General features: G+C 35.8%; 1 protein-coding gene across 1 annotated transcript; it reads left to right on the forward strand.

Annotated features, from left to right (window-relative positions):
* The first annotated feature begins 295 nt into the window (after positions 1 to 295).
* LOC110790169 (nucleobase-ascorbate transporter 12) lies at positions 296 to 12,207 on the forward strand. Its single transcript, XM_021994944.2, has 10 exons — positions 296 to 1,227; positions 1,568 to 1,665; positions 1,777 to 1,947; positions 3,177 to 3,277; positions 8,443 to 8,578; positions 8,696 to 8,746; positions 9,048 to 9,335; positions 9,949 to 10,183; positions 10,539 to 10,825; positions 11,565 to 12,207. The coding sequence occupies exons 1-10, from the start codon at positions 699 to 701 to the stop codon at positions 11,784 to 11,786; spliced, it is 2,118 nt and encodes a 705-aa protein (XP_021850636.2). The 5' UTR covers positions 296 to 698; the 3' UTR covers positions 11,787 to 12,207.
* The last annotated feature ends 5,186 nt before the right edge of the window (positions 12,208 to 17,393 follow it).

Raw genomic sequence — 17,393 nt, forward strand, 5'->3', positions numbered from 1 at the left:
CTAACAAATAACCGATAGCCGCAGAGACTTCTTCGTTCGAATTCACCTAATATGTTCTACAGTGTCTAGTGTCCACCAACGACTCATCACTCCTCAATTCTTCGTATCTAGCATATTTTTTTTTTATTTTGTAATGTTTTACTAATTTAACAAATATATTAATCGCCATCAATCTAGGAGGTGAGATAAAAACTTTAGCTTCAATCTTATTAAACCTAATTACTTGAAAGTTTAACAAAGAATTCCCCCTAAAAATCTTCAAAAGTACGACAAAACAGTAAGATTAATTGCACACCACTGCATGTATGATGTATTATCATATCCATATCTCTCTCCCTTATGACATCATCACCTTCTTCTTCTCAATAAAACCAAAAAATTACTCTGTAAAAATATTTAAAATAAAAATTAAAACCCCATTTTGAATTATGGAAGAAAACTAGGACTACACTACTGTACTTGCTCACTCTTATTAAGCAAGCTAGAGTGAGAAAAGAGGAGAGATAAAATAAAAAAAACCGCGTTTTTCATTCCATTTTTGTCACTTCTCCTTCTGCTGCTGCTGTTGTTCTTGCATTTTCTTGGATCTCAGAGAAAATTCAGATCTACCCAGTTTCTGAAATTTGTTTTTGATTTTTATACTTGGGTTTTTTATAATGGATTTGTAGCTTTCGATTTGACCCCAAAAAATAATAAACATGGCGAGTTCAGACCCGAATAAGAAGCCTAAACCCGGGCAATGGCCGCCGGTGCCGGAATCAAAGCCAATGCCACCGACATCTTGGGCTAAGAAAACTGGGTTTCGGCCCAAGTTTTCTGGTGAGACTAATGCTAGTGATTCAGGCCCAGTTGGGTCAGTTCCGAAGTCACGGGGGTCGGATTCTGCTGTTGATCTAGAATTGGGTCGGTCGAGGCCTTTACCGACAGCAAATGGGCCGGTAGCAGTTCCCGCAGTTCCTCCGGCGGCTGTTCCGGCGACTGGTGGGGAGAAGGAAGTGCCAGTGAAGAGGAGAAGGGACTCTGATGGAGGGAGTGGGGGTGCAGCGAAGGGGCCGACACCTGTAGCGAATGGGAACGGGCCAGGGCACGCTGTCGAGGGGGGTTCCCGGAGAGGGCAGGGTAGGAACGAGGAGGGTGTAGAGGCGGTGCCTCATATTGTAGAGGATGATGGGTTTGTTGGGAGGCAGTCTCATATGAAGTATGAGCTCAGAGATAGTCCTGGTCTTCGTGAGTTTTCTATTTTTTTAAATCAATAATTCTTTCGAGTTAAACTATTTTCTTTCATAATTTTTACTGACTAGTTGTTTTGATAATTTTGTTTTTCAATATATACGTAAGATAATGTAATGTATAGCAGGTTTATATTCAATTATATAGTGTGATAATATAATTGGTTAATAGAAAGTTTCAGTCTTTATGCAATAATCATGATGAGATCACTACTTTGAGGTTGTTGGAATTTGTAGTTGAATTTTTTAGTGGGTCTCGGTGTATATTGGAAACTTTTGATCTTTGTTAAGTATTGATTGATAGGGAACTTACCTTTTTGGTTTGTTTGATTTTGCAGTCCCCATTGGTTTTTATGGTCTCCAACATTATCTATCGATTTTGGGCTCAATAATTCTGATACCTCTTGTGATAGTACCGGCAATGGGTGGATCTTATGTAAGCATAACACTGAAGCTCTAAATTTCTGTTGCTTATATTGTGCTCCACAAATTCAAGCATCAGTTTTGATGTTTACTGTGTTGTTCTAATGTGATTTAGTGAATGTAGGAGGATACAGCCAATGTGGTGTCCACGGTTCTCTTCATGACTGGAGTAACTACACTATTGCATTCATTCTTTGGAACTAGGTTGCCCTTAATACAAGGGCCTTCTTTTGTTTATCTGGCTCCAGCACTTGCAATAATCAATTCTACGGAATTCCAAAAGCTGCAAGGAAATGTATGTTTGTAACCTCGGACAAGTTCTATTTGTTTTCTCTGCAAATTATCTATTTCCTCTGGTGCTTTTGTTTTTTCTCACGATTGCTTAATGGAATTAGTTTTAGCGTCTTACGTGATCTTAAACATTACTACGTGTGTTTATTAACACTTCAGTGATTGGTTCGAGAATGATCTGGATATTTTCTGGTTTGAGTATTATTTGTACTGGTTTAACTCTACAAGAGAGCAATTTGTGTAAATTTGGCCGTCAATGTCCTGTCCACAATTTGTGTAGTTGTCTGGCTGTCTAGTTCCAGCAATTTGAGACAGAAAACCAATGGAAGGTTTTAAAAAAAATGTTGGATCCCAGCCGAAATGCTTTGAGGGACTGTAACCTGGGAACAAACTTTTTCTTTTTTTGGGGTAAGCTCCCTAGGAGGGAATGTCTGGAAGAAATGTAGTAATGATCTCATTTTATGATTGGCAAACAATAGTACTGGCATATAGGTTAGGGAAGACACTCCTAGACATGATTTTTCCTTGCAAAGTTCGATGTTATGCACTAGTAGCCAGAATAGAATGTATTATCTTGATTTTCTATGATGGCTTTGACCTGAGGGAGGATCTGGATGCATGTAGCTTGACCCTGCAAAGTGCAAACTGCTGTTTCCATTTGACCATAAACTGGAAAGGCTAAGGGGCAGGTTGGCGAGAAAATTTATTTTTATCCATTTGTCAGAATTACAGTGTTGTTCTGATGTACCTTTGGAGAAATTAAACGTATAGACATACTCTAGTATCTTTTACTTAATGATATTTCTTTGAGACATGTTCATCTACCTTGCGCAGGTTTTATGCCATTTGTGTCTTAGAAAATTTCTGATTCACCCATTTTGATGTAGCTTAAAGCCATTAACCAGTATCTCCAAACATGTTTGAGTTAGGCAGGCTACTACTTGTCTGTTAACTTTCTTGCTGGACGGTTATTTTCATTTTTAACTACTTTGTATCTCTGATAGGCTTACTCCTATGCTTCATCACAAGTTTAGACTATAGTGTATAAAGAAACTGCATGATAACCTCAAGCAGGATGTTTTTTGTTTTACGGACGATTTGAAGTTGTTATGTTTGTAATTCGTGACTAGGGTTTTATGTTACTGATAATTTTCTACGGATAACTTCATATGTTGCTTATGTCCATTGTTTAAGTCTCTTTCAAGTTTGTTTATATATTTGTAATCACTGCAGAACTTCAAGCACATAATGAAGGAGCTCCAAGGGGCCATCATAATAGGATCAGCATTTCAGACATTCTTAGGCTACAGTGGATTGATGTCATTGTTGGTCAGGTATGAATCTTAGATTTCTGTTAATTTTTGTAATTTTTGCTGGTTGAATCCTTTGATGTGTAGGATAATCTTGTGGAGTTAGTGGATAATGGCTGTTCGAAAAAGATATTAGATTCTGTTTTGTGCTACTTCCCCTTTTAGTTTTAATGAGTTTATGATGTCTTACCCATAAGGTATTGGCCTATTGGTTTAGACTCAAGTACCCTTCTCATTATTTGTATAAATTGCATTGGCAATTTTGCTCCATGTGGACCAACAGAAAGAACTAGATGTTTTGAACAATATAAAATGCAATTGCTATGAAATAGTAAGAAGTGTCTTGATTTGACCTTCTTTGCATGTGGATGGATGTGATTAAATGAGACCTTTTCCCCTTCCTCTATTTTCTATTGGCATGGACAAAGAGGGACTATATTTGATTTGATCGTGTGCTATGGCTGTAGTGTCCACCTTTCCTTCATAGTACCTCCTATGTTGTTGCACTTTGGTCACAGTTTACTTTTGTGGTTGCAAGAAGTTGCTTAGTTAATGCATTCTTTGGCAGTTGTAGCATAATCTTTAGCTATTTATATGAAAAAATACCGTGGAGCATGAGTTTTAAAGTTTTATTGGTATCTTTGCCTTTTCAACTTCTCGCGGCGTTCTGTTGGTATGAATTTTTTGTTCATCTCTGCAGTCTATGCAGTGAATGAAATTGGCTGTTTGTAGTAGGACTTTAGGAGAGTTGGATACCATTTGGAGAATTGTATCTTATGTCGGGAAATATCTTTAAGCATGAAACAGTCCAAACAGATGGTGAAACACAGTCATTACGGGGAAAGGATATTCATGATACATAATTTATCATGTATACTACAGGGTGACAGTCTTCTCCCCTCACATGTTTTCCTCAAATGCCAGCTTTGACATTTAAGTTTGTGGTTCAACCGTCTTGACCTGTTAGTCTCATAATATTACAGGGTGGAGTATATGATCAAATCAGTGTCAGTCATGTATGGAATTATAGATTTTATGAAAATTAGGCGAAGACAGAATAGAAATGTGTGGGAAAGAATGTTTTTATCTAGATTATGTCCCATATGTCCACCTTTTGTAGCAAACCCACTACCCAGCTACTCAAACTTTCTATCCTTTCTAGAAATAAAATCCCCACCACCCTTCAGTTCAAACTGAAGCTTTCGTTTGAGTTGCTTTTCTTATGTGGCAGTATAGAAATAGAGACCAAGAAGTTTTGCATCAGTTCTCTGGGAGCCTCTATTTCCATTTATTGGGAGACTTGGTATAAGGTTTGAACGGGCTAGTTCTTTATCCACAGACCACACCCCAAGTTAGTGAGAATGTATATGAAGTAGTTTTTAGAGATTAAACCATAGTTAGTTTGCCAACAACTTTAGATTTTTAGTTGAGTAGATGGCCAACTCATAAAATTATCCTACTTGAAGGCTTAGTTTTAAAAAGCGCGCTTTTTTGCGCTTAAAGCTCAAAAGCTCAGAAGCTCACAGCAAAACGCTTTTGCCAGCCGAAGCCTAGCGACATACAAGAAGCGCACGCTTCCTAGCGCTTCGGTGTTTCTGCGGTTCTTAGGGCTTTTGCGCTTCTTGTAGTCTGGGCACATCAAACCCTTCTTTTTTATAAAAAATAAAGCCACGTGACTCTAATTTTCTTTTTAAAAGTATCACGTGATTTGTTTTTTTTGAAAAGCGAATATTTGGGATATTTTTGAAAACCCTAGTGCAATTTTCTCCCATAGCCGGATTTCTCTAGCCTTCTCGTCGGATTTCTCTCGTCGCATTCTGAATTTTTCTTTCATCGTATTGATTTCTCTTTTTTCTTTCATCTTTTCTTTCCATATTTTCTCCATATTTTCTGAACTTTTGAAATTTTATTATTTCTTTCTGGGTGCGCTTCGCCTACGAAAAGCGTGCGCTTTCGCTTTGCGCTTTGCGCTTAAGCTACAAGGCCCTTTTGCGCTTCAGTGCGCTTCACGCTTTTTAAAACTAAGCTTGAAGGAAGATCATTCATGAGGTGTAGTGTGGATTAGATTTTGGGATAGAGACATGTCCCCCCTCTCCCCAAGCTCTCATGTGAGAGAATTGGAAGAAATACACCACAAGCTATTTGCGGATTTGGTTGTGTGATTTAAATAGAATGTTTTGTTCCAGTCCTCATCCCGACATCTTCCTTTCCAAACTTCAAAGTAGATGTGGGGTAGGGGGAGGATGAAGAGAAAAATCAGACCACTAAGTGAAAGAAGCAAGTTCATGTGCTTTTGATGGGATTCCTTTTCCGGGGAAGGAGGATATGTTTTGCAGATTGACAAGAGACATATATCGAATTAGGAATATATTGTGTAGCTCGAGTTTGGGATTGACTAAACACTAAACTAAACACAGCATACGATTCTAGAAACTTTCTCAACTACTTGATCACCGGTGGATTTGTGTAATGCATCAAGTTTAGGTGAAGGGGCACTTTAGGTAATACAAATAAGTTGGTATTCTTAGCTTGGGTAGGAAGGTAACTAGGGAGTTCAGTTATATGTAGATGAGATCAATTGGAAAGGAGGTATGATGAATATTGATGGGAAGTTTATTTTGATTTTTCTTAGCTTTCTTTAGAGAGTGTCCACTCGGAGGTTAACACATTGAAAATATTTACTTTATTCATTGTAACTCAAAAATTTTGGATAATAATTTTTAGATTATAGCTTAGATGTAGTTTTGCACAACCTTATCTGTTATTTTGTGTATGCATAAAAGATTCTAAACATAGTGACTAACTGACAAAATAATAATTTATATCTGAATTCAATTGTATGATCCGTATCACTTTTAGAGTTTTAGAAGCTGGTAGTAACTGCTATTATAGTAAAATAAGATTCCGTAACATATATCTTATGGTAAAATAAGGTCCACAACATATATATCATTTGGTAAAATAAGGGTCCATAACAGTTATCGCGGTGTGATTTAAATCGCACGTAACCAAAGATATTTTGTGGAGTGGCAAGCTCAAGATCCCTTACCGAAAGACCTTTACAACCTTATTATGGCATTCTGTAATAAATTATAACAAGGATAATGGGTAAACATCCAGACTCAAAGAAAGTAATACTCGATTGGGTTGAATTATATTACCCCCGTTCCTTAATGTTCTTTACTCTTACTATTTGCATGGACTCCAATGCAATATTTAACCACTTATATATCCAATTCCGTATGTGAAAAAATTATAAAAAGTTGATATTTTGAAAATATATCACGAGACCAATCTAACAAGATCTTTTGTGATAACGTTTTTATGTACATAACAATGAGAATTTATGGTCAAAGTTTTTATACTTTGGACACATATTCCAAGGCATAAATAACTTTCAGAAACAGAGGTAGTATGTAATATAACTGTGTTAAAACAGTAGATGGCTGGATGCTATCAACTATCATACTACCAACAAAAGTGGTGGTGAGTGAATTGTGAAGGGGGTAAATGAGCATACTCATCTTATATCCCTGCAAATAAGTGTATAAAGGTACTTCCCCCCTATGTGGCTACACAGCTATACTCTCTTAGATTATTGAAGTACTGTATACTAAAAATTTAGCGAGAAGATTTGATAGCATGACTTAATGTATAGAAAATGTAAGTAAAAAATTCTTAGTCAAAGTTTAGTTTTGAAAACGTGGGTGCCTTATTTGAGATGGAGGATGTGTATCTGTTATCTAATGTTAAATAATTTGAAGAAACAAATTAAATTACACGGTTTTTTCTTGTTTGTGTCACTGTAATAATTATATATTTAGTTGGTTCATTTTTATTCTTTTGAAATACATTTTTTATTTTTTTTCTGTAGTTTAAAACTTTTAAGTCATAGCTTTTACGATTGCCAATTTGTCATTATTTGTAAGATTTGGAAGCTTTCTTATTTGTAGCATGGTTGTCTGTTGATTCTCTATGAAGAATTTCTTTCTTCTCTTCATTCGGTTTTAGTAACTTGGGCCACGAGTCACGACAGCATTCATTTTGTTTATTATATCTCTCCACTGCTGTTGTATTCTTTTGAAAGGATGACTCAGGCTGTAGTATCTTTAGTAAACTTACACTAAGTTTTCATTCCTAATGAAAGTAAAATAAAATGGGAGTGTTAATGAAGCATATCTCTCACTGCACCAGAAAAAAAGAGAGCATATCTTTCATAGAAAAATAAATCCAGTTTTCTTTTTTATGTCCTTATTATTCCTAGGTTCAGTAAACAGCAGTCCATTTTTTGTTCTACATATTACTGATTTTATGTCCTGTTCCTTGTAGAGTTTTTCCCTCATCTACTGAGCTGTACACAAGGTCAACTAAGTCTCTTGTGAAAGATTTATCCAGTCAGTTTATGTCTCATCTCACTATCTTGTAACACCCTCTTCTGTGCTGTACTTTACATCCATCTAAACTATCTAAGCTTCCTTTTACATGACTAGCTTTGGGCAAAATTTAGTTTGATTTGTTACGGCCCACATCCACCTAAGCATTTATGATTTCTCCATCCCTAAACTTGGTCATTTTGCAGTAGCCTACTTTTTAGGTGTGCGACAGTAAATTCTCTTGTTACCCCTGTATATACCAACACCAACTACTGAAAGAAAGCATCTAATCACAAAGTGTACTACACCACGCCTCCTCCCCTTTAACCTGTGTTATATGCCTCAATGTCTCTCCAGTTAGTTGTTCCAAGTGACTTTAGTACTACTCTGATTGTGCTGTACATTCATGTTTGCATACATATGTGCATTGATTTTGACAACAGTTTTTTTTTTTTTTTTTTTTTAATATATATGGGGGAGCATAAAAATCAAGTAGGAGATTGCTTGAAATTTATGGTAGTAGCCTGTATGTCGTCTAGAATCTCAAGACGTGTAAACTTTCTTTTCCAACACGAGGTGTTCTTCTATGCCTTTATATCTAAACAGAATTAATCTAATGGTCTCTTTGGATGTACGCTATATTGTTTTTAGACGCACATTTATGTTTTGTCTAGCTGCACATATCTTGCTGGTCACTATATTGTTCGACTTGTTTTTGCTTTGTTATTTCAATTTTGTGTTTTACGGTGTTTCCATATGTTTGTTGCAACGTCTTATCGAATGGTAAATCATTTATATAACTGTTTCCACCTCTAGGGTTATCAATCCGGTGGTTGTGGCTCCAACTATTGCTGCTGTAGGGCTTTCGTTTTATAGTTATGGCTTCCCACAAGTTGGTACTTGTCTCGAGATTGGTGCTGTGCAGATATTGCTTGTGATTATCTTCTCTCTTGTAAGAGATGCTCTAATTGTGATCCATCCATTATGATTAAATTTTTATAAAGCTGTTACTGTCTTTTAAATTCTGGCCTGCAATAACACTGATATCATTCACCGATTTTTCTTGCAGTACCTGAGAAAGATATCTATTCTTGGTCACCGTGTATTTCTGATATATGCGGTATGTCTTGCTTCTTTTCTGTACTACAGTTAGTTTTCTGTTGGCAGCTTCGTAACATAAATATGAAATATTATATTTGAACCGTTGTCTCCGTTAGATATTTGTCATAGTACACAAAGTACAATTTATGGATGATTAGATCACTCTGCTAATTGTTAGTTTAGAGATCTTAGAGTTAAGAAGGTCAATTGAAGTAAATGAGTTTGGTCGGTCATGCTAAAAGTCGAAACAGTTTAGTAAGTTTTATATGACGGGGGAATGTAGTCAATGCAAGTCGTATCTCATGCTAAGTTATTTCCAGGTTCCCTTGGCTCTTGCAATCACGTGGGCTGCCGCATTTCTTCTGACTGCAGCAGGGGCATACAGCTACAAAGGCTGTGATCCAAGTGTACCTACATCAAATATTATATCCGAGCACTGTAAAAAGCATGTTGCCAGGATGAAACAATGCCGTGTTGATACTTCACATGCACTGAAAATGGCACCGTGGTTTAGATTTCCTTATCCTTTGCAATGGGGTACACCTGTATTCAGCTGGAAAATGGCCCTTGTTATGTGCTTTGTCTCCATAATTGCGTCAGTGGATTCTGTAAGTTCTCTGTCAATTATTTTAAATCTGAGAGTTGCAATGCATGGTTAGACGAGTAATTGTAATGGTCACTCCTTGGGAAGACTCCTAGCACTTGATCATACCATTACCTTTCAGGATTTCTACGTCCTTCGCATATTCCCTGGAAAATATCACCTCAACTTGCATTAGCATCCACCTGTCGGCATGATGTCACTTTTTGCTGGTCAAGTCATCAGATGCTATGGACTCCAAGAGGTTAACTCCAAGTCCAGTCCAAAAAAGTTGGACTCGGAAATTTGTGTCCGAGTCTGATCCAAACGTTTTCAAGTCCGGTCTAATCCTACAAGTTTTGATTGGATTGGACTTTGGACTTTGGACTTTGGACTTTTTCCAGTCCACTTACACCCTACAATCGTGGTTTATAAGTGAATATGCTATTAGCATCGATGGCGGTGTATTGCATTTACACTTTCCAATGTTTTAAACAGTCTTAATCATTGTGCATGTACTCCAGACTTGTTTTGTAGATTCTGGTTTTGATCTTATCCTTGATCTTTTTACATGAAAGATCGAATAACTCAAAGACCTCAAATATTGTTTAAATAATTTCAATCTTTATCTTACTTCATAGGTTGGTTCATACCATGCATCGTCCTTATTGGTGGCCTCTAGACCTCCAACACGAGGTGTTCTTAGTCGAGGGATTGGTCTGGAAGGTATTTGCAGTGTCTTAGCTGGCCTTTGGGGTACAGGGACTGGATCCACAACACTCACCGAAAATGTGCACACTATTGCTGTAACTAAAATGGGAAGCCGGAGAGCAGTTGAGTTAGGTGCATGTATTTTTATCGTCTTATCTCTTATAGGTGAGTTCTTCTGCTCTTGTGTCCCTTATGCTTCAAGTTTCTCGGTGAACTGTGCATATTTTTATTTTTATTTTTAATGTAAAAGACATTGTTAAAAGCCATTGCACAGATGTTGTACATAAATTTTAGGCATATCTACTACGAAGAGTGGAAGAAGCTCCGGAGGCGGAGCATCACATAATTTTCATTGACACATGTTTTAACTTGCTAAGCCATGAAGGATAGTTGACAATGTTATAACGTGACAAATTATTGTTGTTTTTCATTTGTTCATGCTTTCACATATCCTCTGATTTAGCAAAATACCGATTCTGGTTTTGCATTTTATATTGAATTCCTTTTGCCATGCATGCAGGTAAAGTTGGAGGGTTTTTAGCATCTATTCCTCAAGTCATGGTTGCTGCTCTCCTTTGCTTCATGTGGGGGATGCTTACTGCTTTAGGCTTATCAAATCTGCGATACAGTGAGGCCGGAAGTGCTAGAAACATTATCATTGTTGGACTCTCCCTCTTTTTCTCTCTTTCTATACCAGCGTACCTCCAGCAATATGGCATCTCTCCAAAGTCTAATGTGTCAGTACCAAGTTATTTTGTTCCATACATTGTAGCCTCTCATGGGCCCGTCCAGACGAAATTTGGAGGGGTAAGCATCTTTCTCCTCTGTCCAACTTTTGCTGTATTCTCTCTTGCTTGTCAAATAAAAAACACTGCAAAGGTTTATCGTGGACTGCAGTTTGAGGTCATAAATCCATAATTATGGAATATTTTATATTTTGTTTTTATGGATATGTCTTATTGATGATTTTGCATGGGATGACCATGTAAATCTAAGGTTGTGGCCCTCTGCTGGCGAACATTCCTCTTTATACTTGTGTTGTTGGAAACAGGTTTAATTTAAAAATGAAAGAAAAGAAAGTGTTTGTCAATGGAAAAGCATCACCATTGAACTCTCAAACAGGAAACGACTGTATAATTACATGAACTAGATACTAACAGTTCTAGGTCTAGAGGGATGAGTACCTTGAGGTCATGGGATTAAACCCCACTAGGGCTTCTCGGGGTGGGTATCCAACTATCCACTATCCCCTTATCCTTTCTTCCTCCTGATCCTCCATTTGCAACGTGCTTTGCGAAGTCTGGATTGGGGACCCGTGAGGAGTCTTGTCCATGCGGCCGATGCGGGTCATTCGACTTACCTACCAACAAAATAAAATACACATCCTTCCTTAATAATCTGTTACCCTTAACGGAAAAAGAGCCTTAGTAAGTAGTTTTATATAACTTTTAAAGGTGATTTAAGGTTATTAAAGTTATTGATTATTATTATATGCGGTGGGAATATAGAGTTCCGGTGAGTTATTGACATGGCATATTTGGTGCAGCTTAACTATGTTGTAAACACATTGCTATCACTCCACATGGTGGTTGCATTCGTTGTGGCTGTAATATTGGATAACACGGTACCTGGCAGTCGACAAGAACGTGGAGTATACGTCTGGTCAGAAGCAGAGGCGGCCAGGAGGGAGCCGGCAGTGACCAAAGACTATGGTTTGCCATTTAGAGTTGGGCGGGTTTTCAAGTGGGTCAAATGGGTTGGACTTTAAGGATCATTTTTAATTGTCAAAAGCCATTGGAGAGGGAGGCTTGATCGGAGATAGTCAGTTAGTTGAAAGAGGGAAAGGAAAAGGGATAGCTAGCTGCTGGATCGAGGTTCAAACATATGCCCCATTATGATACAATGAAGCAGCAGCAGCATTTCTGGACAAGTGATTTTTCTGGCTTGGTGTGGCTGGAAGAGGTGAGTTATGTACATCTTAGGAGGGAATTTGGTTTAACCTTGTAATATTAAATTGTTAGTACGAGGATTTTTGTATGTACGTAGAGGGGTTTTCATAGTTATTTTTCAGTCTGATGGTGCACATTTTACTGTTAAGGGTGCTTGCTCCCGTTGGTTTTTAAGCATCTCATTCCTTTGTTATGCAACCCGGGTTTCACATCTGTTATTATTATTATTATTGTACTCTATTTTCTTGCCCGAAATGGAAACAGGAAGAACATTTAGGAACGGAGGGAGTAATATATATATAACAGACCCTGAGTTTTATTGTGTATTTATTGGCATCATATTTGGTCGTAGACCTGTTTTGACAGATTGGTGAGGTCGGTTTCTGGCTGGATAAGTCAAGTTTGGTAATGATCAATTTTCAGTTTGTTATTCGGGTTAAACTGTAATGGGTTTTTTCAACAATGTCTTAGTTAATACGGAGTAACTATTTGTGCCCTTGACGAGTCTGCGCAAATAGTTACTCCGTATCAATAACTTACCCGTTGTTACATTAATACATACCAATAACTTCGGGACTAAAGACTAATTTGACATAATGCATGATATGTACGTACTTAATTAGTACTCCCTCCGTCCCGGAATACTCGACCCGGTTTGACCGGCACAGAGTTTAAGGGACTTGAGTTGACTTATTTAATTTAATAGGTAGTAGTTGATAGTGGGGTATTATTTTAATGTAGTTAGTGGAAAATATGTAAAAGGTGGGGTTGGGGGAGAGTAGGGGTTGAATTTTTAATTATTTTTTGTATGGAGTAAGGGGTAGGTGGGTTAATAGGGGTGGAGTGAGAAATAATATAATATTATTAGAATATTTCCATTTTTAGAAACAGGTCAAGTATTAAGGGACGACCCGTTAAGGAAAACAAGTCAAGTATTCCGGGACGGAGGGAGTAAATAGTATATAGGGCTGTGGGATCAGTAGTGTCTGATACAAATTTGTATTATTTTTTTGGTTTTATATAAAATAAATAGTTTCTTTCAGTTAATTTTCGTAGTGAATTATTGTAGACATCCATTTCATGATTTCAGTTTCCAATAATATACCGAGTACTTCATTTGGCAATTCATTGATTACAAACAACCTTATAGCATGGTAGTGAGTGCTTTGTTGTTAAGCATGGCAATGAGTATATATTAATCAGACACTTATCTATACGCGATTATTAGCTAGAGTTTAATAAGTATACTAAACTTGGGAAGTTATATGTATAGATTAGAGAAATACGCTTACATAACACGTACTTCCTCTGTTTCTGAAAGTTCTTTACGCTTAGGAATATGTGTCCAAAATATGAAAATTTTGACCGTAAATTCTCACTATTATATACATCAAAACGTTACATGTAAGATCTTGTTAGATTGATCTCGGTATGTATTTTCAGATTATCAACTTTTTATAATTTTTCCAGATACGAATTTGGATATATTAATAGTTAATTATTGCATTGGAGTCCGTGCAAATAGTAACTGTAAAGACTTTTCTGAAACAGAGGTAGTAGTACGTAATAAGAAAGAATTTAAATCGTGGAGAATTCGGTTAGCTTAACAATTACACGTGCTGATTAGTATAACATAAGCGCGTAATTACATTGCATGCATAACTCATATAAATGCTAATATCTTCTGAAATTCTGTTAAATCACATTCTTCCAATCTTAATTTCACAAGATCGACACTGACAATACTTTTCAACTTATCCATGGCAATAATTTATTACTGATTTTGTAAATATACTTAACATATTAGTGGTAGATTTAATTTTATAATATCTTTTAATTATATACAATATCTTTGTTATTTTAACAATTGATATTATTGTTGACTTTATAATATTCTTAGGCTTCTATAAATACTTCATTACAAATATCAATAAAATTAACTTTTCTCATAACTCTATCACTCAATTTCCTAGGAATAAATTTGTGATGATTTTGGTAATTAATTATATATGGCCTTATTGTACACATTGGTTGTGTTTTAATTTGCCGTTGTACGTTTACACATTGAGTATGTTAACGAACTCGAGTATATTTCAGGCCTATCAGCCTATGGTTAGATGACTTTATTTAGTGTCACATCTCGAGGGAAACTTATAGCTTTTAGACTCTTAGATGATTCTTATGGAGAGAGAAAAATTAAGAGTCATTTTCGTCGTCTCTTTTTGTTTTTTACGTTTGGCATTTTGCATGCGTTTTACGATTAGTTAACGTGCATTGAGATTTTTCTATTTTTTTATTTAAATAAGGCAAATTACGTTTATATATAATGTTTTCATTTTTATCAAAATTCCGATATTTGGAAAATGAGAAAAATTGACATCTTAATGGAAAAGTGTGAGAGATTAAATGACCCAATGAATTTATATAGTTAAAATAATAATCGGACACAAATTTTGATAGAATATAAAATGAAATGTAAATGACATTTTGGACAACCAAAAAGAAAAAACGTAAATAACATTTTGGGACAAAAAAAAAACGGTAATGTAATAATTAAAAGGTTAAATTATTTTTTACTACCTAAAAATATGAATTTTTTTTTTACCACCTCTTAACTACAAAATAGATGAAAATGTTATGTGAATTAATGAGAAGTAAGGAAAAATTGTAGCTTATATACATGAAAATCGTGGGTGAAAAGAAGAAAATAAAAAATATAGTCGTTGAAATGAGATCACATAACGTTTCCGTCCATATTTCCGGTTAAGAGGTGGTAAAAAACAATTTTTATTTTATTTTACGTGGTAAAAGACATTTTTAATATTTTTAGGTGTTAAAAAACAATTTATCAATTTTTTAGGTGGTAAAAAATAATTTACCCTAATTAAAAACATTTATGTGATAATACAAAATTGAATGTAAATAACAATTTGGGACACCCATAAAAAAAACGTAAAAATAAAAAAGAGACAGAGGGAGTAGCTTTTAGGTGAGAAAAGAGAGACTCTTAATTAGAGTGTGTAAGAGAAAATTCTGAACTAATGCCAAATCATTCTTTTTGCATGAAAAAGAAAAGAAAAAGAAGAGAGTAAGAGAGAATAAGAGCTAGGGTAAAAAAGTAGTGGATTTCCACAATTTTCTCTTATTTGAAGTTGGACCTTAGGTGGCATAGGAGGGAGATTAAGAGCCAAAGTAAGAGTCTTCTTTATTTATCTGCTCTTAGTGCTGATGTTAAAGCGCTTGGTCTAATACTTGTCTGACATTATCCGATACTCCGTATTTGACATTATTTCTACATTGATCCTCCGCTATTAGAGAGGTTGTTTTTTCGCATATCAGATATGTGTGGAAACACACATATCAACTAAAAGGCAAATAGCTAAAAGACAAAAAAAGGAAGTACCATTCATGTAAAAAAAAGTACTATTCTGTAAAAAAAAAGTACCATTCTGTAAAAAAAAGTACCATTTTTGTTTAAAAAAGTGCCATTTAATTTCTTTTTTGTCCTTTTTCTTATTTTGTCTTTTGTTCTGATATGTATTTGCCCATACATATCTGTTATGCGCTTGTACTTCCTCGCTATTAGACGCCACATGTGAAGCAAATATTTGATGTTTTTATTGATATGTGCCACGTATACATGCAGGGGACTTGCATTTTTGCCGGCAGTCCATGGAAATGAGAACGACACCATCTACTATCGCCGGGGCAGGAAAGCTTTGGTTATTTTCGGAGTGGGCGTTGTAGTAATAATGTTATTAGTTTACATTATTTATCCAAGAATCAGAAGCGGAATTCGCCGACAAGTCGAATGATGCAAGGTCCCGAAGAAAATTCCCAACGACAAGACGAGGATCTACGAATTTCAAAGTGCAAATTTGCCTTAATTTGAGAGACTTTCGAATAAACGGTGAAAGAAAATATTAAAATGAAAGATTGGGTCTTATATTTATAAGGGGAAGCCCAAACCGCTTAACTTCCTTTCAGTTTGCACCGCATATATGATCACTTGAAGTGGAAACAACGATCATCGCAACTACATGACACTTGTCATAAATGCCCAAATTTAGAAGACCTTTTTGGATTAAAATGGCGGGAGTTTTGAATTTCAAAACCGGCAAGTGGAAAATTAATACCCATTCATTTAATCCTAAATTAAATGGGTCTGTGTGACATGTTGTTTGGGTGCCCAATTATCTATCAATAGGGCAACTGCCCAAAAGCCCACTTGGCTAACACAACATAAAGTCAGCTCTCCCTCATAGGCTCTACGCCTCATATAAGCGGCCCCATGCCCACTTGTAGTAAAGCCATAGCTGCATTTACTACACACACTATATAAATATGTCGCCTTAGAGCACATATCAAGGTACGTTCATGTATTTCCTTTACACTAACAATTCTCTAGAGAACTCTCTCTAGATCTGAACGTAGTGCTTACTTAGGCATCGGAGAGACTTTCCTCGGAAACACCCCCGAGGCTAGTAATCTCACTTGTGTGCAGGTATTTGGGACTTAAAACACATTAAGAGCAAGCTAAATCTTCCACATCAACAAAAGGGCCTTCAATCCGAAACACATTGTTTCGTACCCGGAACACCCGTATATAAAATAATACATTATGTTAAATTGTTAACCTTATAATAATACACCATATTATCCTCATAATTCATTATTTCCAATTTAACCATCCCTTTGTAAACTAATATAATTTTAATTACTATCTCTCACTACAAGAATTTGTATCTTTAACGACAACCTAATTACGACGGGTCAAAAATCCCGTCATAAAAGTCTTTTGCGACGGGGTTAACAACCAAACAATGACAGGAATAACCGTCGCAAATGTCTTGTACGACGGGTTTACGATGGATTTACGACGGAATTTTCTATTAAAGACGACCCCCTTTTATGACGGGTTTGCGACAGGAAATCCCTTCGTTAATCAATGATTATTGGCCTTTCGCGACGGGATTTCCAGTCGTTAATAGTACAATTTCTTATAATGTCTACTGTTTCACAACAATCTTTACATTTTTCGTTTTATTCTGTTTCACAATGTTTTTTACACTGTATTTTATACTATTTTTGAACATTAAAATGTACATTTTATCCCCTTAACCCGCAAAATTTACATCTTTCCACTAACTTTTTTCTTACTTAATTCATGTTTTTCTTACACCTACCCACATTTTTACACTATTTCTCTTCCTTTATCCATATTATTATACTCACCCACTTTTTTACACACTTTATCTTATTTGTCTTAATATTTATGTAAATAATAACTATAAAGATCGATCATTATAAAACGGAGGTAGTACATAATACTTCATCCGTTTGTTAATAGTTGCACTATTATTTTAACCACTATCATCTTTAGTTATCGGTTATATTAAAAGGACAAAATTTAATTTAAATATAGA

The sequence above is a fragment of the Spinacia oleracea genome, chromosome 4 (assembly GCF_020520425.1).
Source record: "Spinacia oleracea cultivar Varoflay chromosome 4, BTI_SOV_V1, whole genome shotgun sequence".
NCBI lineage: Eukaryota > Viridiplantae > Streptophyta > Magnoliopsida > Caryophyllales > Amaranthaceae > Spinacia > Spinacia oleracea.

What these genes read in the sequence shown, in the direction of transcription:
- LOC110790169 (XM_021994944.2), top strand. Translation starts at nt 699, where the DNA reads ATGGCGAGTTCAGACCCGAATAAGAAGCCTAAACCCGGGCAATGGCCG. An exon ending in TTGATGTCATTGTTGGTCAG is followed by an intron (nt 3,278 to 8,442) that starts GTATGAATCTTA and finishes TTCCACCTCTAG; the next exon opens with GGTTATCAATCCGGTGGTTG. An exon ending in TATCGTCTTATCTCTTATAG is followed by an intron (nt 10,184 to 10,538) that starts GTGAGTTCTTCT and finishes CCATGCATGCAG; the next exon opens with GTAAAGTTGGAGGGTTTTTA.